Genomic DNA, 22,021 nt, shown 5'->3' with positions numbered 1-22,021 from the left:
CACACAAAATCACCATATGGGTATCTTGGAGCCAGTGGCTCCTTATATAAAACAATGGCCACCCAAAATGCTAGCATGGACCATCTAACAAGCAACACCAATGAGGCGTCATATGATACGTACTGGTTTTAACTGCTAACCCTTTTGAGGGAGACCTATTCAGCATTGGCATCTAGGGCATAAATAAAGTGAGATCGGTTTTTAAAGCGGTTCGGTCTGCTCTGGGGGGGTTTACCTCCGTTTCCCGAGAAGAATAAAAAGGTCACTCACTCACTTTGTACAGTTTAAACTTTAAACCCAGTTCCGAAGAGCACCAATCGGGCGTTGCAGGGACGCCCAACACCATCTCCATGGTTAGTAACATCCAGAGGAAAATCCTCTTCACGCAGTCTCAGCTTCCTCGTCTTCTTCTTCTTCTTCTTCTTCAATTTAATTACGTTTCTGTTTTGTGTTTGTTTTTTACAGGATTATCTTAAAACTATAGTTCCTTCTCAGTTAATTGCTGAGCGAGGTGCCAATCTTGTTGTCATAAATCCAGGTTTTTGAAACCCTAACTTTTGTATGATTTTGATAAAAGCACATTGTTGAAATGTATGATTTAATATAAGTAACCGAAAGAACATACTAAATCCTTTTTTGAATTTGTAAATTTCGTTTTAATTTTGATGCATTGAGGAAATTCAGAGTGTGGAATCGTTAGTTGTCTGCAGGTTTATCGACATTTTTCTAGTTTATTTTGGTTCTCAACATGTTTATGGTGTATAGAAATATTGGACGGATTAGAATTTCAGATGCAAACCTGTTTTAGAAACCTGTTATTGAATGAATTTTCAATAGACCAAAGAAAGTTTTATTGATGTATTGGGTGTTTACCTTGAAGTGTTTATCGTCTTTGAATTATTATTCTTAACTTAACATTTTTTGATTTCAAGGTTCTGCAAATGTCCGAATAGGACTTGCACAAGAACAGACCCCTTTTGATGTTCCTCAGTTTATTGCTCATCATATGCGTGGACTTGACAAGGAGTCTAAATTAAAGTATTTAGATCAGGTATTGTTTCATATGAAGTTTTTGAAATTTCGTCACTAGTTCCTATTCCTAATACACATTTCTTAATTTGAGATTTGCATTTTCGGTATTTCAGATTCTTAATTCTCAAATTACTCCATCTCAACACTTGGAACGCGAGAAAGCATATGATACTGTAAGTGAATGCTCGTTTATCCTCAGTGCTGTTCCAAACTTTTGAAGTTTGTAGAATGTTGTTCTGATAGTTTCTTCTTTCAGATTGCTTCTTTACTGAAGATTCCCTTCCTGGATGAAGAAGTGGTCAACAACACTTTTCCTCGTAAGGTATGAGAGTATACGTGTCTCTAAACTTCATCTGAACCATCTTAAGGTTGAGCATATGTGACCCTAACCTGTCACCGCTTCCAATATTAAAAAGGTCAAACTAATCAGGAGTGTAGTTGGAAAATCATATATAGTGACCTGATTTGTCTGCATGACCCCAGTATCTACCTTACAAAGCATCCTACATTTAAGCCACCACCAGCACCAATGGTTTTGTTATTTGTATCTTAGTTGTATTCCATTCCCTATGTAGACGGTACGTGTTGATGGATGTAAACCTCAGAGTAACAAGGATGATTCAACCTTCACTTGGACGAATGTGATGGAGAAAAACCGTACTATGGCTGCAGATGTAGGTAAGTGTCGTGGAACCATCTGTAGTTCGTATACTACTCTGTATTATACGCTATTATATATTAAAACTGTTGATTAGATGATCATATGCATTTTTAAATTTACATCATCTGCCATTGAGCTTCTTTTGCATGGTTGATTGTTATATTCATTTTTAATGAAATTGCTGATTTGATCTTTCATTTTCGCTTTTTGCGTTGAAGGACTATTAATTGCCCTGTTATAAAAATTGGGTTCCTGTAATCGAGTTCCTATTTTGTTTCTTAATGGGAAGTTATAATTAGAAAATAGAAGCTAATTAAACACTCTATGACTTTTAGTTATTAGAGCTTCTCCAATGGTCATGTGGTCAGCTTCACATGTGGCAATGTGGGAAGACATTCTTTATCTTATTTGGCAACCAATTTTCCTAACTATGAGGAGATATAAAAAATATTCTCCAACCATATTTACGTTTTTGTATAATTTTTGCCAGTTGTCTTTTATTTTCAAATTGAACGAAGGATACGGTCTTGGATAATTCCTCTCTGTTGCTCCGATGGTTAACATTTCTTTTAACATCCTTCTTCCACCCTGAAGAGAAGAAAACAAGTTGCAGAGTTCGTGCTCTAGGGAACAAAATCGATGAGCAATCAATTCAAAACGTTTTTGTGTTTTTGCATCTATCTTTAAAATTCAGAAAATACAATGCTTACTTGTACAACTATGCAATAACAATTAAAAACCAGATTGATCATTTGTTTCAATTAAATTTCGTGATCGGTGATGGTTTAAAATAATCTGCAAACAATTTTATTATAATAACATGGGACTAATTGAGATAAAGTATATGCATAGACAGTTGATCTAATACGTAACAGTGAATTGAAATTATAGATGGTGATGGATTGATATAGTTTGATATTAATTATAGATGGTGATGGATTGAAATTGAGTATATAACAGTGAATGGATTTGTTCTGCTGTTCTTGTTACCCTATTCTAAGATAATGGATTTTTTTCACGGGAAATCGTATGATTGATTCTCAGTGATACCAAGTTGATGACTCTGGATAAAACGAGGGAGATGGGAGAAAATTTGTTAATTCTATTTTTACTTTAGTTGAAACGTCAATTTTATTTAATTAAATCTATTTTTAATTTTAAAAAGGATGGATACAAATCCTCTTGGTGAACCTCTGAAACAAGAGGTTGGGGAAGAGGATGTCTACCTAAAAGTATGCCATGTCATCTACATGATAGTTAAAGAGGTTAGGGTTGGAGAATGATTCTAGAAAAAATGGTAGTGGATCCTATGTGGATGAAGACTTTTTTCTCCATACACATTCCATTGGAGAAGCTCTTATATTTGTTAGACTCCTTTTTGTCGAATGACTTATCCACTACTCCAGGTTTAGTAGGCTTATTGGAGTATGACTGGGGGTAGTCAAGCCGTCAAGGTTATTGCAACTATTTGCACTTGTAGATATAGAAGAGATAGTACGCAACATCGCTTTGAAGCGTGAAGTCACCATCACTAAGCTAATGGGAACCAAAAATGATTTCAGGTGGTAGCTATGCTTTGTTTCTCGGATATGATGAACTAACATTAACATACGAACCTGCTGGTTCCTTTAAGGTAGAAGAACATATTCAATATGAACCGACATTAAAAAGAAATCTTCCTTAGTTTCCTCAAATATTCTAGAAATTAAATTGGTTTAGTTAAACATTTTCTTTTGACTTCCCTTGTTATTTATTGAGCCGGAGTCTCACTGAACAACTTTTTGCAGAAAATTTGGTGACCGAGGGTGTCAAAGATGAACCTTCAGTCCAGGCTGAAGGTGCTGATGGTGGTGATAGTAATATGGATGAGTATAAATTCAGAGAGGCTATTTGTGGTGAGGAGGCACTAAAAATTTCCCCTGAGGAACCCTACAGTGTACGCCGTCCTATTCGTAGGGGCCACTTCAATGTGTCCCAACATTATCCTCTCCAGCAGGTACACGCCTTTCTTCTCATTTTTTTTCCGCATCTCTTTGATAATATAGATAAAGTGAGTAGCTCAAATTTTATATAAGAAGAGAAAAGAGAAGATAAAATAGAAGAGGCATAAACACAGGGCATCACTCCTAAGCATAAACACAGTGCATCACTAAGACACAGTGCATAAAAGAGAAGAGGCATGAACACAGTGCATCACTCCTAAGCATGTTGTATGCATACTTCGCTAAGGTGGTCACTAAGACGTTCTTTTCCATTTGTTGGCACGTAGGATATGCTATGTACTGAAGTCGCTTGTCATTGATAGATTACATGAAACATGTTTAACAAACCAGCCAATCTGGAAAGAGCTAGTTGGATTGGATTTATATTGTTTGGATGGGTAGGGTCAGAAGTATTTTATACTCATAAACCATGGTTGTTAAATTCTCTGCTCCTGCTGACTTTCTCTTTTGTTACAGGTGCTCGAAGATTTGCATGCAATCTGGGATTGGGTTTTAAATGAGAAATTACATATCCCTCAGGCTGAAAGGAATATGTACTCAGCTATACTTGTTGTGCCAGAAACATTTGACAGTCGTGGTAATATTGCTGTGCATCATTCCTTTTAAATGGTTCCTTTTCCTGAATGTTTTGCCAACCATATCCTGAACTTATGAAACTCCAAAATGTATATACATCAAACTACATGTTTTTTTCTTTAATCGTATTATTAGGGATAATCTGAAGTTTTATGGATGTTATGACAGATAGTTAGAAAATATAGTAAATTTTCATTAGGTGGAAACAGAAAATCTATGGTTAATCGGACAAAGATCTGATACCATTTAAGAAAAGAAGGCAGGAGAAATGAGAACAAATAGGATGAACCCTTTGACTAGGCAAGTTGACAATTTCCTGACATATTCTTTAATTTTGGAAATGCAAATGCTGCTATTTTCATATATACTGCCACATTTATCTTTTAGTTATTTGTATGTGATATGTCAATCAAATTTCTTGCATGGCCCGAAATAATATTGTCCGCGGCAGTTTGTTTAAGGCCACTAAACCATGTAGAAAATTGAAACTGTTCTTTCTGGAAACATAGTTTCTGACATTTGACTTATCCAAGGCATTTCTTGGAAATAGCGTTTGCCTTGTCGGAAAACTTGTTATGACCTAAACCATGAGTTTAGTATTATTTGGAGTTCCATTTTAAGGTGCTCAAAGTAATGCACTCATTCTAGTTTTAACTTTTTTGCTATGTGCAGAGATAAAGGAAATGTTATCAATCATTTTGCGTGACTTACGGTTTAGCACAGCAGTGGTACACCAGGTGCATTGATATCTCTACTTGTAACTTTGTTATACTTTTATCTTCATTTTGTTTTAGAGTAGTCCATATCTGTCTAGTAGAGACGCTACCCTCTCATTGGTTAGTCTTATCATGTTGATTTTTTGTGTTTTGCTTCCAAATGAATATAGAGTACACTTAAGGTCATACAAGATCTTGAATAGTAATAAAAATAAGATGGTAAGAATGAACTCAAAGATAAACAAGAAATAGAAACATTAAAAATTCTCTGTACCAAAAATCTGACTTGGTGTAGTCATGTAAACACCACCGGAACACTTTTTAGTATTTGCTTTTTAATTGGTTATCGTTATTATGTTCTTTTGTTATCATAAGAGGCTTTACATTTTCCCGAATAACTCTGCTAGTAGTTTTTATTTGTGACTTCGGTGAACCTTCTTTGTTTTTTTCCTTGAAGAGAATGTGTTGGTTTTATACTGCCTTTGTCACACATGTTTAGGAAAGTCTTGCTGCAGCATTTGGAAATGGGTTGTCTACTGCATGTATTGTGAATATGGGTGCTCAGGTGACGTCAATCATGTGCGTTGAGGTAAGGAAACCCTCTTTTGTGTTTCAGTTCCTGGCATTGTTGTTTAACTAGATTGATGCAAAGCAGATACAGTAAACATAATTTCCATGGGAGGCAATGTTTGTCTCCACAAATAGTACTCCAAGTAAGCACAGGGTCTTCAGTTCAGTCTTTGGTTTAAAGTGATCAAAAGAATTTTTTGAGCATAATAACTTTTAATAATAGTTTCTTAATCTCTAGAAACCCTTACAGTTTAGCTTCTTTTTTTATTCCAATGCAGAAGGTACTCTACCTTGTTTCTGAAAGCATGTATATATCTCAAACCTAGACAACAGAGATACATTCTTGCAGTTCTATTTAACCCTGACTACTACTGAGATTCAATAAAGATGGGTAGAGCTTCTGTTTTATTGACAGCGAGTTATTATCTTTGCTGATGTTTCAGGATGGGGTCGCTGTGCCTACTACAGGTGTGACTCTACCTTTCGGAGGAGAAGTATGTTCTTACTAATTTTGTTTCTTTATTACCATAATTTTATCAGCCTTTTCCTACGTCATTCATGCTTCCAGATGTGATATGTGATGGACCAATGGATTGTTAGTTACCTGTAACAGCAATCCAGAAATTGGGCTGCTTGTTTCTAAGAAAAGGTCTCATGATTAGAGATTAATCTATTATCCATAAGACTAGTATTGAATCATTGCAGTCTTAAATGTGGTGAAACAACACATGTAGGGGTTTTCCTCAAAAGTAGGTTCCTGTATTGGTTGAAATTTGAAGATATACTTTGAAACTTCGGCAGACATCCTCAAGGAAAACCCATGTGATGGGTTTAAGATGGTTGACATCATCCTTTCAAGAAACTTCTTTCTGGTTCGTTCTTTATGTGAAAGGAATAGCTCAAAGCATCTTTCCTTGCATTGGAGATGCTATCGACGCATTTGCGTTGGTTTCACATCCATAATCTCTCATCCTCGTGATGTTTGCAAAGCCATCAGTGCAAGTAGATATTAATTATCTTGATGTTGATAAGCAGAACAGATATAATAAAGATATTTCATTCTTTATCCAGCAAAAAGTGGGAAAGAAATGAGTTTCATACTGACCAAATTTCATGGAGCAGATATCCCTTGCTAGAAATATAGAATAATTTCTGCAGAAAATATCTTAGTGGAAGTTCTTGATAGGTTAGAAGACGGAGACATTAGAAATTTAGTTACGAAAGGAACATAATTTATGTCATGTATATTCAATGTAACTCAGCTAGAAGTTGTGTACCTCAAGGAGTAAAACAGATAGACCCTAGAAGGCCAATAATTAGGTTTAGTACGAAACTATAGTATCTAGTTTTTGGATCTGTACTTTTTTATGTGTTCATGTGGCTTTTTTATTAGGATTTGCATGTGATATATCCTTGATCTGCATCAGAATTTCTGTTTGTGCATTAATATGTATTTCAGTGTGTTTGCTTATAATAGCCAAACTACGACAATTGGGAACTGTACCAGCGAATTTCAGTCAAACTGCAATGATTGTGACCTTTGTTCGCTTATCATTATTCACTATATCGCTCTAAGCTAAGCAACATATTCATTACCCACTTGAGGAATTCCATTTTGTGCATCTGAGGTTGAGGTTCAGTTATCTGAAATGTTTCACTAAGTTATGCTGTTGTTAATTGTGTACACAATTCGACAATACTCTCAAATGCCCGAGGGAGATTTTTCTTTTTAGGGATATCTCACCGTCTCTGATCTTTTTATATCTCGTAAGTCATAAATGATGTATCACTACTGAAAGGAGTTTGGGTTTTATATTTTATGTTTGTGTCTCAAATGCTCCAGTTATTTTATCTTCGTAAAGGTCATACGATGTATTCATATATTTGTCTCTTATTAGGATATATCAAGGTGCCTCTTATGGATCCAAAGACATCATCAGACTTGGCCATCAATTCATACAGATCCTTTGGGGAAGCCAGTTGACATAGTAATGCTTAACAAACTGAAGGAGACCAACTGTCAGATTCAAGTAAGTTTTCCTGGTTACTTTTCATCGCTGTTTGTGGTTAATTTCTACTTCTACTTGAGAGACAAAAAAGGATCATGTGATTCATGTCTATGCTTTTCTACTTTTATCAAAGTTAAACTAATCTCCATAGTATGTACTTACCATTTTATGTTCTCAGTCAGAAGATGGATTCTGGCATTTTCATGATAATTTGACTTGTTTCAGCCACATCTTACCACTCTGTTTTTCAGTAACCCCATTAATGATGAAAGGCTACTTACTTTTGTCTCCATGGCATTATTTTTTTACCATCAGTCACAAAGCTTACTTTTGTCTCCATGTGGATATACATATATGCTAATGCTTAAGTTGTCCTCTAATTATGAAGCTTTTATTTTTGTGTGCTGAATATATCATTAACGGATATCAGCTCCTGACTATCTCCATGTAGACCTAAGTGGTATCATTCTGGGTGTATAACTTACTTCCAATCATCAAAAACCTTTTTGTGCAACTTTAAGGGAAAATATTGCAGCACTTTAGGTATTTTTTCATCTTGGTTGTTGTGTGGTGATGGATCAAAGATAATATTTAAGCTTTTTTTTTCTCCTTTCTTCATATTGTAACTTCTTACCAATCGATTAGTCTTACGGTTGTGCTCCCATTAAAAACAAAACCCATGGTTTCATTATACACGTTTTGTTTAGCTCAACTATTCTTGATCCCTTAAAATTGGAATCGTAATGTATCTTTGTCCCATGAATCTGTTGCTTTGGTGTTTTTTATTTTGGTTGTACATGTTTATGGCGCGAAAAAGCTAGCTGTTGATTATGTGTAATCCTTGTATTGCTAAAGGGAGTTTAGAGCTTACACACATTATATTTAGTTTCAGCACTTCCTAGCTTTATGATTATCTTTTTTTATAGGAGGGGGAAATTGATGCGATTGCAATTGTTCGCTCATATGAAGAGAGATTGCCTGCTGGAGCTCATAAGACAAAACTAACCGCTCTTAATGTATGTATTTCGAGCACAATGATTTCTTCTTCCTCTTCGTTTTTTCTTTGTTTTTAAATAATGAACTTCCAAGAGAAGTCAGGATTGTGCTATCTTTAATTATAGCAAAAACCGAAAGCTGTATCTATGCAAGAGATGTTACAAATTCTATGCAACAATATACATTTAAGATTACATCTTGTCTTATTTAGTCCTTCGATAGTGAAAGGTTGTGTTGGGTCAGAGGTTTAGAATGCAATTGACAACCCATAGTTTGAGGGTAACACTGCTAATAGAAAGAAAATATATTAAAACAATGGTTCTAACGACTGCTGCAACCTTTAAAGTGGGAAAATAACAAGGAAACAGTTTCACCACTTCTTACAAAATTTTGCTTTGTCTCGTGTTGTCATAATTATTGAGTAGAATGTTGCTGTCAAGTATGATGAATGATGTATTCTTTACATTGTTAAGTGTGAAACTGTTGCCTGTCTGGTTATCTTCTGGTGATTATGTTACATATTGTGATATGTTCTTCCAGAAAATAACTGAGGTCTAACAGGTTGTTAGTCATATAGGTTCCTCCTATGGGTCTTTTTTACCCTCTGCTTTTAGTTCCAGAGGCATATCCAGCACCTCCACGTACCTGGTGAGTTGTTGCAATGTTCTGAATCTCTAAAAGTGTTATTACTAGTATTTCTTTTTCATTTTTTTGTAATTTCTTAAACTTGCTGATTTACACTGTAACCAGGTTTCATGACTGCGAGGATATGCTGGAAGATATATGGCATATGGATTACCCCAAAGATGGTGTGTATGTTGGTCCCAATGGTGGTGCATCAATGTGGGATAACTATCAAGTTCTTCCCACCAGACTGAAAAAGGAAGATAACGTGGGCCTTGCCGAGGCAATTAGTAAAAGCATCCTTTCCACAGGTAACCTCCTCCCTCCTAAGATGGAAAATTATTTGATATTCATGATTTTCTGCATGTGGAAGGTGGAAGCTGATTCAATAACCACAATTATTGCAGGGCGTATAGACTTACAAAGAAAACTGTTTTGTAGCATATTACTGGTAAGTAATATTTCACAGAAACCCCATGAAAACCTTCATCGTCCTGAAACCATTGTAATCACGTAGTTGTTTGCAGGTTGGTGGAGTGGCTAAGACAACTGGTCTTGTTCCCGCTGTGGAGGAAAGGTTTGTATTCGCTTTCAGAATTTTTTGATTGGTTTTTGTCATCTTAATGTGCTTGACAACTGCTTTTTGTCATAGAATAATTAGCATAGTTAACGAGTTTGGGTATCTTACATCCTACTATCCTACTCGCAACCGCTGTTTGTTTACTTTTGTATATTGCTTGAGATGACTGATGATTTATGTTTTCAGGGGAGAAACAAGCAAATATTCGTCAAATTGATATCTTATTTATGTTTTGTACCATTTTGAAACACTTACAGAGTTTCATATCATTTTTTGTTCTTTATGCAGGGTTTTGCATGCTATTCCTTCAAATGAGGCTATCGATACTGTCGAGGTTAGTTATCTTTATTATCTTTATCGTGGCCATTGCTGGTCTGGTTTATGTTGTGATTAGCAGTTTCGCGATCTCTGTTGCTTACGAATAAGCTGTTTAATATGTAAGGGAATTTGATGTATAAACATCGTTGCAAAATTGCACTTTGTTAATGAGCTGCACCAGTATCTCTGGAGAAATCTTATAAGCATCTATTTTTTAGTATCTAGAATGAAAATATAGAACTTCGACTAGCTGAGGATAATAATCTTCTCGTTATTTGTCCTCGTACTTTTGGAATTCTGTTGACTACATAATGTGATCTAAGCTGGTACTTACTCAGGCCTTTCAAACTGCATCTAGTAATGCTTTCCTTCTGAATAGGATACTAGAATCATGGAGATATTAACCTCGTTTGTGTGATTCATATGAATTTTTCCTAAAAAAAGGGGTTCTCTTCAACTTTCTAATTAAATTTCAGCCGAAAGTTCTGCTCTGCATTAATACGATGGATTGAGTTGGAGTTTCTCATTTTAATACAGAAACTGACTTCATCATAATCTATATGTGAAACAGGTGTTACCATTGAGATCTGATCCAACTAGTTTATCATGGAAAGGCGGAGCAGTAAGTCATACACTCCTCTTTGCTGTCTTATTTCATCCAGTCGCATTTGTCAATGAATTCACATTACATTTTGTGCTATAACCCCGGTCATGATCATTAACCTGGAACTACATCACCAATCATAGGTGGAAATCTTGTATCCACAAATGCCTTTAAAGTTGAATCCTCCAGTTTGTGTTCATATCAGGTGTAAGCTAGAGTAAATGCATAACTAAAGAGGCAGGTGTACTTATTATGTGCCTTGGGTAAAGATAGCAATCTACTAATCCCAATTTTTGAGATCCAATTAGTGCTCCTCAAACACCCCTTGATCCAAATTCTGGAAGAAGGATAACTTGAAAGCAGATTGTGAGAAGCTCTACCCAGAAATATCTGTATGTACAAATGAAGTAATATACTAGTAAAAAGAAATATCTGAAAGAAGTAAAAAGAAGTTTCATCTACTGTCAGTGTCATCCTGAATTTTTTTTGTAGCATGCCTAGTAATATACTAGAGAAGTGCAAATGTCTCATGCCCTGACGTTATTTTTTGTTGTTGCTCGTAACAGATTCTTGCGATGCTAGACTTTGGTCGAGAGGCTTGGATCCATAGGGAAGATTGGATACGGAATGGGATTCATATAGGGAGTGGGAGAAAATACAGGGACTCGTTTTTCCTTCAAGCTCAAGTCATGTGTTATATGAACCTCTAAAAGGTTGGAACCGACCTCCCTCGAAGCCCAGGAGCTGACAAAACCGAGATGGCATTTCTCAAGATTGTAAATTCTAATTGATTGAACACTAACTAATGTAATATTAGCTGGGAATGGGCTGCTAGAACTTCTTTATCATTAGCTAGCAAAGTCTGGCTTTGTTCTCACCAGTCCAGAGTTCTTTATCTAGAAGATACCCGTGACTGAGACTAGAACCAAGTTTCAGCAAAAATAGACATTTTAGTTTTTAGAACTGAACATTACACCCTGGCCTATTACCAAAGATAAAAACCTTCGTCCCTCATTAAAAAAAATAAAGTTACGTACGTATAAGCATTCAATATAGAGATGTAGTACATGTACCTGTGTAGATATATAAACATTGATACATATAAAATACAACTTAAATCGACAAAACACAGATTTGACGCTTTGAAACTACAGGGCCAACAATCATCTTACTGAAACATGAGAAAATTTGACGATGTTGCGCAGGTTATCAAAGACTAAGATCCAAATTAAGCGGATGAACAATGGTTGATGATAATGATGATTCACCATCTGTGAACACTACTTGGTTGGAATGATGATGATCAACATGAAAACTTCCGGGCCATATCATATCACTACGTGTTGTCGAGTTCTCCTCCGCCGATTGTATAATCACACTACACGAAGCTTCAACATTGATGAAATGGCCAACAGTTTTCCCTTCTAATATGCGAGGGTTTTGCACGACCATTGAGTGAGTACTAAGACCAAGTGTTCTTGGAGTAGTAGGATTGTGGGGTAAACTCATCATCCTAAAATTCATCAGCTCTTGGGAATAATATCTTCTAGCTACTCTTCTTTCTCTCTTATGAGCATTTAGATGACCACCTGATGCTTGTGGGCTATAGAACTTCCTCTTGCGGAAGTTGCATGAAAACAGCTTGTGGAGTGTGGGTTTAGTTTGATGGTGCTCCTTAAATTCCCTGCGGCTAGATGTTGTACCAAGGCTTAATTCTAACCATTCTCTCCTCCTCTTCTTCTTCTCGTCGTTGTTTTCGATCGAACCATTGTTGTCTTGGTAGACCTTCGAACCATTTTAACGCCTCTCCTGTTAGACTGAATGCAAAATACTTGCACAATACGGCATCATGATTTTCTCACTGTAACATGCATCTCACATAGGCTTTGATGTGTTGAATTGCACAAGTTGTTCCATCAAAGATGTTGGTTAACGCAGGAAAATTGCATTTCGGAGGTATTCCTCCTAGTTGTACTTCTCTTGTAAATGGAGTTTTCGAAGCTTCTTCTATAGCTTCATCTAATTGTCTTCTGCCTACTTCTCCTCTATTATTTAGCATTCCTCTCATTTCTTCCAATTCTTTTAAGATTTGTTCATTTACGCCTGAATTTTGATCCATTGGTCTTTTTAATTTCGCCTCTCTTCTTCAGCGTTCATGTCTTTCATCTCTCGCGAAATTTTGCATTTCTTCTTCATCATCCTCATCTCGTATTCTCCTGCGATTCTCTTCCTCATCTCTATCTTGAATTCGCATATGATGATGTCTTTCATTTTCCCCTCCATGATTTTGTTCATTTCTTATCAATTCCATTCGCTGTTTTTCAGCCATTCTCTGTATTCTATCATACTCTTCATTGAGATTACCGTTATTCTGGTTTTGTATACGCCTTCTTTCTCGATTGTCGTGATTGTTCTGGCGAATTGTCTCCTGAAGTTCTTGTTTTTCCATTTCCGCTCTCAATCTTTCACGTTCGCAAATTAAACGTGCTTGTTCAGCATAATATCTTTCAATTTCTTCTTCAATCGTTTGTTGATTTCTTTGAGCTTCTCTCTCATGAAAAATTCTCCTTCCTTCCTCTCGATTCTCTTCGCCATCTTGATTATTTCGTCCCTGACGTTGTTCATTCTCTTGATTTCTATCATTTTGCCTATCATCAAAAATTTCATTTTGTGGAACATAACGATCATCAGTCCTTTCTCTATCTTCGTGATGTTCTTCATTAGGATTTGGTATTTGTTCTCGAATATTATTTTCAGCATTAACTGTTGGTGAGTTTCGCCTCATCTCTCTTCTAGTCGATCTTGAATATGATCTTGTAGAACTTCTCGATCTTCTACTATGTAGTCTCATATTTTCCATCCTCAATTCGTGATTTTGCCTTGTTAGATTTGCACATTCTTCCGCCTCTGCTCTTCTTTCTTCATGTATTCTTTTTCTTAGCGTTTCTAACGCTCCATTTTCCTCATCTCCATGAATTATTCCTTCATCTACTTCTTGATTTCTCTCTATCTGTCTATGGTTCCTGGTTTGTTGCTTTTCTTCTACTTCTTCTGCTGAATTTGATCGCCAAGTGTGTATGCTCATTCTATCATAATCCATAGTTCTATTTTGTACCGGTCTTTGTTGAACTAGTTGTTGAATTTGATTTTCTTCACCATTTATCCTTCTAGTAGATTCTCCCATTTCATTTCTCTCCCTTCCAGCAAGTCTTTTACTTCTTCTTCTAGCAGTTGTCAGTTGTCGGTTGTTCCTGTTTCTAGCGCCATTATGTAGTTGCAGGAAATCCTACACTACACCCCTCATAAGATTTCATTAATATTCAACTCATTTTTGGATTAAAAATCTTAATTTTATTGATGAATCTTTGAACACTCTTACAAGAAAATATAAAGGAATCAAGAATAACCACTGCTCTAGATTTTCTCTCTCCTATTTACTTGCTTCTCACTCAAAAAAGATCTCTCACCTTTTCTTTACAACTGAATGACTATTTATAGGGAAATACATAATGGATGACAACTAATTTATCCTTTATTTTCGGATATGGTTTGCGACATTCTCGCAACCTTAGAAATATTAATCTCGCAAACTCCCTAATTTTCGCAGGACCATCACATTTTTCTCATGATTTAGCTGACGTGGTTTATTATGTCATTTCTGAAGTTGTTCTGCGACACTGTTGTGTTGTGTTGTTAATAATTTTTCTGAGGCATTATTGCTACGAGATTCTGATCCTACATCTATCTCAAGCATGTTTGTCAATGTTAGTGATCAAAACTATAAGTCTTGATTTCTAGTCTCTTATAGCTAAGTCTCGGACTAGGATAGTAAGTGTAGTTGAGCTCAAGGACTTCATGGCGATTCATCATACAAGTAGAAGGACTACTGAAGGAACCGGTGGAACTTCTCGACAAAAAGGTATGTGGAGACTTGAACTTATCTGTCACTCAAAAGTCTATCTATTCTATCTCCTACTCTTTGAGACAAAAGTCGTATGCTATATATATAGACTAGATTATACACATTTGGTATTTCAAGCCGAGTATACCTCACCTATCTATATCTCGAAATATGTGTTGGTAAGCTTTTCGCTTCGACCAAGTTTATCTTTACCTAGTGACGAAATTCATGAATGTTTCAATCACTTTGGAAATTTCTCTGATGAGAAATGGTGTAACAACTATATAACGTCCTCTAAGAATGTTTCAATGATTGGAATGAGAGTTTAGATTACATAACCAATGTATTCTTTGAACCTAAGTTCTCGAACTTTGTTGATTAAGAGAACCAGAAGTATGGCAAGTGCCTAGTCCGCGAACTCAGTCCGCGAACTGTTGAAGTTCTCAAACCCGAGAATTTCTGCTGGAATTGACAAACTACTTGCGTGAGCCAAGTCCGCGAACCGGCGAAGTTCTCATCCCGAGAATTTCTGTTGGAGTTTGTAAACTTTGTCCGGTGTCTTAAGTCTGCGAACCTAGTCTGCGAACTTGAGAAGGTTATATATCTAAAGATGATTTCTGTACTAGTTTGCGTGCTAGAGACGGTTCTCCTTTAACCTTTGGTTTTATTCTTCTAAAACCAGGTTAACGACTTAAAGAATTCATTGGGATTGTGAAGACAGACCGATACTACTTTTATCGTAGTTGTGTGATCCGATCTTGCATCTTCTATCGTAATAGTACAATCATATTGATTGGCTTGAGATTGTTTGATTTCTCTGATAGGAAAGATATAAAAAGTAATCACAAACATCTTCGTCTCATTGTTTGTGATTCTACGACATCTTGTTTCGCTACCAAACGATTAAGATTGTTGTGAGGTGATTGATTAATCTAGGTTGTTCTTTGGGAATATAAGACCGTATTATCAATTGGTTCCTGTTCACCTTGATTATTATCAAAAGACGGAACAAAAACTTTAGGGTTTTTCTGTGGGAGACAGATTGATCCATTGATAGACTTGTCTGTGTGAGACAGATTTGTTTATTGTTAAAGCCTGCGATTTTGGGTAGTAGCAACTCTTAGTTGTGGGTGAGATCAGCTAAGGGAATCAAGTGCGCAGTATCCTGCTGGGATCAGAGACGTAGGGAGTGCAACTGTACCTTGGATCAGTGGGAGACTGATTGGGGTTCAACTATAGTCCAGTCCGAAGTTAGCTTGGAGTAGGATAGTGTCTGTAGCGGCTTAATACAGTGTGTATTCAATCTGGACTAGGTCCCGGGGTTTTTTTGCATTTGCGGTTTCCTCGTTAACAAAATTTCTGGTGTCTGTGTTATTTCAGTTTCCGCATTATATTGTTTATCTTTATAATTGAAATAATACAGGTTGTGCGTGTAGATCATCAATTGGTATAATCCAACCTTTGGTTGTTTGATTGTCATTGATTGATCCTTGGACATTGGTCTTTGGTACCGTCCAAGTTATCCCTTATGTTTGATTAGGACTCGCAGATTTCTATTAGCTTGAGTAAATCAAAACAAGAGAGAGATATTAACTCCTTGAGATACTTTTACCTAGATTGAGTCTGAATGTCTAGTTGATTCTCTAGAAAGTGTTTCGGAGTTAGTCCATACAGATTGCTAAGATAAATATTGGGTGGTTCAGACCCCCACTTTTTCAATTGGTATCAGAGAAGGCAAACACGTTCAAGACCTTACAAGTCTGTGTTTGTAGCGATCTGACTCTATGGACAGAGGTGCTATCTCTATTAACGTACCACCAACCTTAGATAGCTCTAATTACTTATGGAAAATTTTTATGCGAGCTTTTCTCCAAGCACGTGATTTTCAATCATGGGTATATGTTGTTAATGGCTATAATGCTCCCGTTGTGGCAGTTGGAGATGAAAGCGTTCCCAAACCTATTGGTGAATATACTCCTGCTGAGATAAATGTTGCAAAGCAAAATTCCGACGGTTTGAATGCTATTATACATACCATTACCCCAAATCTTCAGCACCGTGTGTCTAATTGCACTCGGTCTAAAGATGCTTGGGATATCTTAGAAACCGTATTTGAAGGTAACTCCAGTGAAAAGGAAGATAGGCTTCAAAACCTTAATTACGATTGGGAGAACCTTCGTATGACAGATGAAGATACATTTGATGAGTTTAATCACAGAGTGTCTGAAATTGTTAATGCATCTTTTGCATTGGGTAAGACTATTCCTGAAAAGGACATTGTGATGAAAATATTCAGATCGTTTCCATCTAGATACGAGTCTAAGAAGCATGCCATCGTTGAGGGAAATAACCTTGGTTGGAAATCTAAAGATCTTTGATCATGAGCATACATCCAAAATCAGTAAGGATGTTGCCTTCAAAGCACAGAGGAACACTAAATTACTTGATAAGAGTAAAAGTGTCTATGTCTCTGAGGATGATCAGTCTGAGGGTGATTTTTCGGCTGAAGATCTTGACAAATCAGTCTCCTTGATCACAAGACAGTTTAGGGATCTTCTATTGAAGAGAATTAAACGGTTTTCAAGAGACAAACCTAAGTCGTCAGATAAACCTCACAATCGCATTCCTCCTAAAAACAGGGACGCTGACGAGGCTGATGACGAGGATATGCCACAGTGATTTAAGTGTAAAGGTTTTGGTAATTTTCCAAATGAGTGCCCAAATCGTAGAAAGTACACTGGGAACAAAGGTCTTGCTGTAACACTTGATGAGATGTCTGAGATGTATGATTCTGATGAAGACATGAAATCAAGTGTCGGTCTTCTATGTGAAAACATTGATTTTAATAACTATAGCAATACATATATCAATCTTGATGGTTTCGGTGAAGAAGAGAACCCAATCAAGTTGGAAGATTCAATTGACCCATCCTTTGGAAACTCTGTCTGTAATGTTTCAGGATCTACCTTGTGTTTAGCTGTAGTCGTACCACAGATTCCTGATTATTACCCAAGATTGACGTGCTCGTTTTGTTCTCAAAAGGGTCATGAACTATCAAGATGTTACAAGTACAAACATCAATTGAGGCACACCAGCAAACTTCAACGAAGAGCGAATCAGTTAGCAAGGAAGCTTAAACTTGCTCAGAAAACTGCTGAGGTATGTAAGATTTTATCTTCGTTTAAGAAGTCTGTTTCCAAAGAAAAAACAAGACCATTTGAGAAGAAAGTATGGTCAAATCGTTTTGATAGACAGAGGTCAGAGGATTCCTCTTAAGAGGAAAATGGTGGACAAGTCGTTGTTCACCACAGCACAAATTAATTGTGTTGATTGGTAAATCTTGTCTCATGTGCCTGATCAAAAGAGACAAGGTTGTGAACGCACAGGCTTTAGGAAAAGTTGTTTTAGGTTTATTCTTTTCTGTCTATCAAATAAAAGGAAGGGTTATTTTCGACAATTCTACTCTTTATAGGTTTTAGAGTTGGACGTCCACGGACCTGTTTAAAGGTTTCGAACCCTACATTCCTTTTTCCTCTTTGATATTCTTTATATCTCAAGACCGCTTGTTGAGATTGTGAATTCCAATCACAAAAATCAGTTGGTTATAGCTGTTCTCATAAGTATCATGTCTTTGGATGAAAAGGATGTCAACATGATTGTTAAGCCATCAATCAAGGAAAAAGAAAAATCTCCAGTAATTCCGTCCTTAAAAAGAAAAAGGGGGAATACAAGAAAGCCAAGGGTTGTCCCTTCTAACTCTCAGAAGTTTTCCGATGTTCTTGATGAGTTGAAGGAAATAAGAAAGGAGATTCGTGATATAAAGGCTTGCGTTTTAAGATCTTTGGAAATTCAGAAAGCCCTGGTTCGGCATATTCAGCCAAGACGGTTTGTTGATATCAACTCCTATCTCCACGAACCTTATGTTCCAATGAATGTTGACGACAAGGAGTTCGGGAAAGATAAATAATTTCTCAAAGATATTGTTGCCTAGTATGTCTTATTTTTGGCTTAGTTGGAAGAATAACTAGTGCTTTGAATAGCGATGATTGTGACTACACATAGCTATTATTTTTCATCTTCTTGTTTTTAGGTTTTTGGTTTAAATTCTAAAACTATTTGGAGGATAATGTTTTACAGTATTTAATCTTTATGATTTGTTATATTGCAATTTGTTATGGGATATTGGTGTTTACGTTCGTGAACTATGTTGTCCCATATTTTATTAAAAGTAAAGTCGTTCATGATCGGTATTCGTTTATTGGTTTAAGAATGAATAGAGTTTGACATATACAAGAGTTAAGCCTATATTGTCAATCTTTGACGGAAGATAGGTTAAAATATTTTGTATCCAAGGATTATTGCTATTGTATATGCTTGTGCAAAAGAATGAATCCTTATGTACTCCACGGTATTGATCTTCATTGATCCATCCTTTTTGAATTACCGTGAGGCTCCGTAATGTGTCTTATGTTGAGCACGATACAACGAAGTTGATTAATTTTTGATTATCTTTGTTGGTTGTTCTGTAAGATACTTTATGTTAAGAATTTTAGAACTAAATTAATCATCTTGTTGGTTATTTAGTTATTTCTTCACAAGCTCTCCTGTGTTGAGTATATGAACGATTAAGCCAATCACTCTCTTGTATGGTTAACTTAGTCGTTGCTCCGTAAGTTTACTTATGTTGAGCACAATGAATTAAATTGATCACTTTTGTGGTTAATTTGATTATGTATTCCGATTAAATTAATCATGGGTTTTCTTGTGGTTAATTTAATTGAGTTTTTGGATATAAAAATCATTATCATGGTTTTGGCGTCCAATAAAAATCCTTCTTTTCTCTTGAAATTAAGGTTGCTCGTTGTTGTTCTTTCGGGAATGACATCAAATGGGGGAGAGTTCTTTTGAACTTGTGCTTAATGGTCATATCTTGAGGGGTGTGCGGCTGTGGAATTTTAGAAGGGGTTATCTTGTATCTTTAAACTCCTTGATGAATGTTGTTAGCTTCGGCTATATGATTGCATCTAAATAAGATGATGTGTTTTTCTTTTTTTCAGTCATGAAATGTCTCTTACGGAAATTTCATTACGACCCCGTTTTTGTACCTTTGCCAATTTTATTGACAAAAAGGGGGAGAATTAATATGTTGTTCACACAACTAATACATATGGTTTTCGGATCATTGTGTAAGGGGGAGTGATTTTCATGTGAGATGGAGTATTGACTAAGGGGGTGTGATACATATCACCATAGTATTATTGTTGAAGTTGTGATACAATTGAACTTTGACACTGTGTAATAATACTATGACACTGTAGAACGATGATCGAGACCGATGCTTTCTCATTGTTATAGCTACGGATCTTCAACAACGGTGATGCTAAACTTACAACCTTTGGGATCATTGGAGTACTTGGAAGTGACGAAGTTTTCGAGGAATGTTGAAGATTAGACATGTGGAATAAGAGCTACTAAAGTTTCATTATCTTTTTTGTATTCCATATGTATTGATAGTTTTGTCACTAAAATTGACAAAGGGGGAGATTGTTAGACCCCCGCTTTTCAGCATCTTCTATCGTAATAGTACAATCATATTGATTGGCTTGAGATTGTTTGATTTCTCTGATAGGCAAGATATAAAAAGTAATCACAAACATCTTCGTCTCATTGTTTGTGATTCCACGACATCTTGTTTCGCTACCATACGATTAAGATTGTTGTGAGGTGATTGATTAATCTAGGTTGTTCTTCGGGAATATAACACCGGATTATCAATTGGTTACTATTCATCTTGATTATTATAAAAAAACGGAACAAAAACTTTAGGGTTTTTCTATGGGAGACAGATTGATCCTTTGATAGACTTGTCTGTGTGAGACAGATTTGTTTATTTTTAAAGCCTGCGATTTTGGGTCGTGGAAACTCTTAATTATGGGTGATATCATCTAAGGGAATCAAGTGCGCAGTATCCTTCTGGGATCAGAGGCGTAGGGAGTACAACTGTACCTTGGATCAGTGGGAGACTGATTGGGGTTCAACTATAGTCCAGTCGAAGTTAGCTTGGACTAGGGTAGTGTCTGTAGCGGCTTAATACAATGTGTATTCAATCTGGACTAGGTCCTGGGGTTTTTCTGCATTTGCGGTTTCCTCGTTAACAAAATTTCTGGTGTCTGTGTTATTTCAATTTTCGCATTATATTGTTTTATCTTTATAATTGAAATATACAGGTTGTGCGTTTAGATCATCAATTAGCCAACCTTTGGTTGTCGATTGTCATTGATTGATCCTTGGACATTGGTCTTTGGTACCGTCCAAGTTATTCCTTGTATTTGATTAGAACTCGCAGGTTATGCTTGAGTAAATCAAATCAAGAGAGAGATATAAACTCATTGATATACATTTAATTGATTGAGTCTTGTTGATTCTCTTGCGAGTTTGTCCATATAGATTGCTAATCGAAATATTGGGTGGTGTTGTTAGATCCCCGCTTTTTCATTTATGTCTAGAATAGATATTCTCTTTATTTGTTAAGATTTTTAGCTTTATTTTCTAGTTTTGGTTGAAGTTGTGAAGCCTGTATATAAAGGCTGTGTCAATTATGTTAAAGGAAGTGATTTAGAGATTAAAGAAAATACTTCCAGTTGAGAAGTTTAGGTAAATGTGTGTGTTTCGTTCGATCCAGTACTAACATCCTACACCATTTGGTATTCAGAATCTGGGTATCGATCCTTCCAATATGGTTCATGGTAGAGGTCAGGGTGGTCCTCGCAAAGCTTTGGTTGATGAGGTGATGGAGAGAACTAGGTACGATGAACTCTCACGTGCGATTGAGCTGCTCACCGGTCAAGTAGTTACTTTGCTGCAACGACATGAACGTCATCGGCTTCCTACTGATGAATCAGACATCGAGCGAACCGATGATGATGATGTTGAAAACCCATTTTCTGATCGTGAACGGGGGAACTTGCATCATGAACGTGACTCTAGAAGGTGGGAATCTGCATTCCGTGTGGAGATTCCTGAGTTTCATGGTAATGGATTGACGTCGGAAGATTGTATCGACTGGTTTTATACCGTGGAAGAAGTGCTTGAGTTTAAGAGGGTACCGGCTGCTTGTGTGGTTTCTCTTGTTACTACCCGCTTTCGACGAAGGGTTTTTGTTTGGTGGTGGAAATTGAAAGCAACGCGCATACAACAAGGTAAACCAACAATATCATCTTGGGTTAGGCTTGAAAAGTGTATGCGTGCAACATTTTTACCTTTCAATTATACTCGAGAGTTATATATTCGTCTTCAAAATCTTCGTCAAGGTTCTCGTTCCATTGACGAATATACGAAGGAATTTTATGATTTGGTTACTAGATCGGGTATTATGGAGCCTAAAGAACAACTTGTCTATCGCTATATAAGAGGTTTGCGTCAAATCTTTCA

At 36.4% G+C, this 22,021-nt stretch overlaps 1 protein-coding gene across 1 annotated transcript; it reads left to right on the top strand.

Annotated features, from left to right (window-relative positions):
• The first annotated feature begins 215 nt into the window (after positions 1-215).
• On the top strand, positions 216-11,682 carry LOC113296857 (actin-related protein 9-like). Its single transcript, XM_026545213.1, has 20 exons — positions 216-353; positions 466-538; positions 933-1,051; positions 1,146-1,205; positions 1,289-1,354; positions 1,608-1,710; positions 3,481-3,689; positions 4,153-4,273; positions 4,945-5,009; positions 5,488-5,577; positions 6,002-6,052; positions 7,457-7,588; positions 8,494-8,583; positions 9,141-9,211; positions 9,314-9,498; positions 9,595-9,638; positions 9,715-9,764; positions 10,056-10,101; positions 10,657-10,707; positions 11,256-11,682. The coding sequence occupies exons 1-20, from the start codon at positions 351-353 to the stop codon at positions 11,397-11,399; spliced, it is 1,773 nt and encodes a 590-aa protein (XP_026400998.1). The 5' UTR covers positions 216-350; the 3' UTR covers positions 11,400-11,682.
• The last annotated feature ends 10,339 nt before the right edge of the window (positions 11,683-22,021 follow it).

This window comes from Papaver somniferum, chromosome 7, assembly GCF_003573695.1.
Source record: "Papaver somniferum cultivar HN1 chromosome 7, ASM357369v1, whole genome shotgun sequence".
Lineage (NCBI taxonomy): Eukaryota > Viridiplantae > Streptophyta > Magnoliopsida > Ranunculales > Papaveraceae > Papaver > Papaver somniferum.
The sequence above is the reverse complement of the archived record's forward strand: the minus strand, read 5'-3'. Positions and strand labels throughout refer to the sequence as shown.

Coding starts and splice junctions, on each gene's coding strand:
- LOC113296857 (XM_026545213.1), top strand. Junction 4,274..4,944: donor AGAAACATTTGACAGTCGTG/GTAATATTGCTG, acceptor TGCTATGTGCAG/AGATAAAGGAAATGTTATCA. Junction 8,584..9,140: donor CAAAACTAACCGCTCTTAAT/GTATGTATTTCG, acceptor TTAGTCATATAG/GTTCCTCCTATGGGTCTTTT.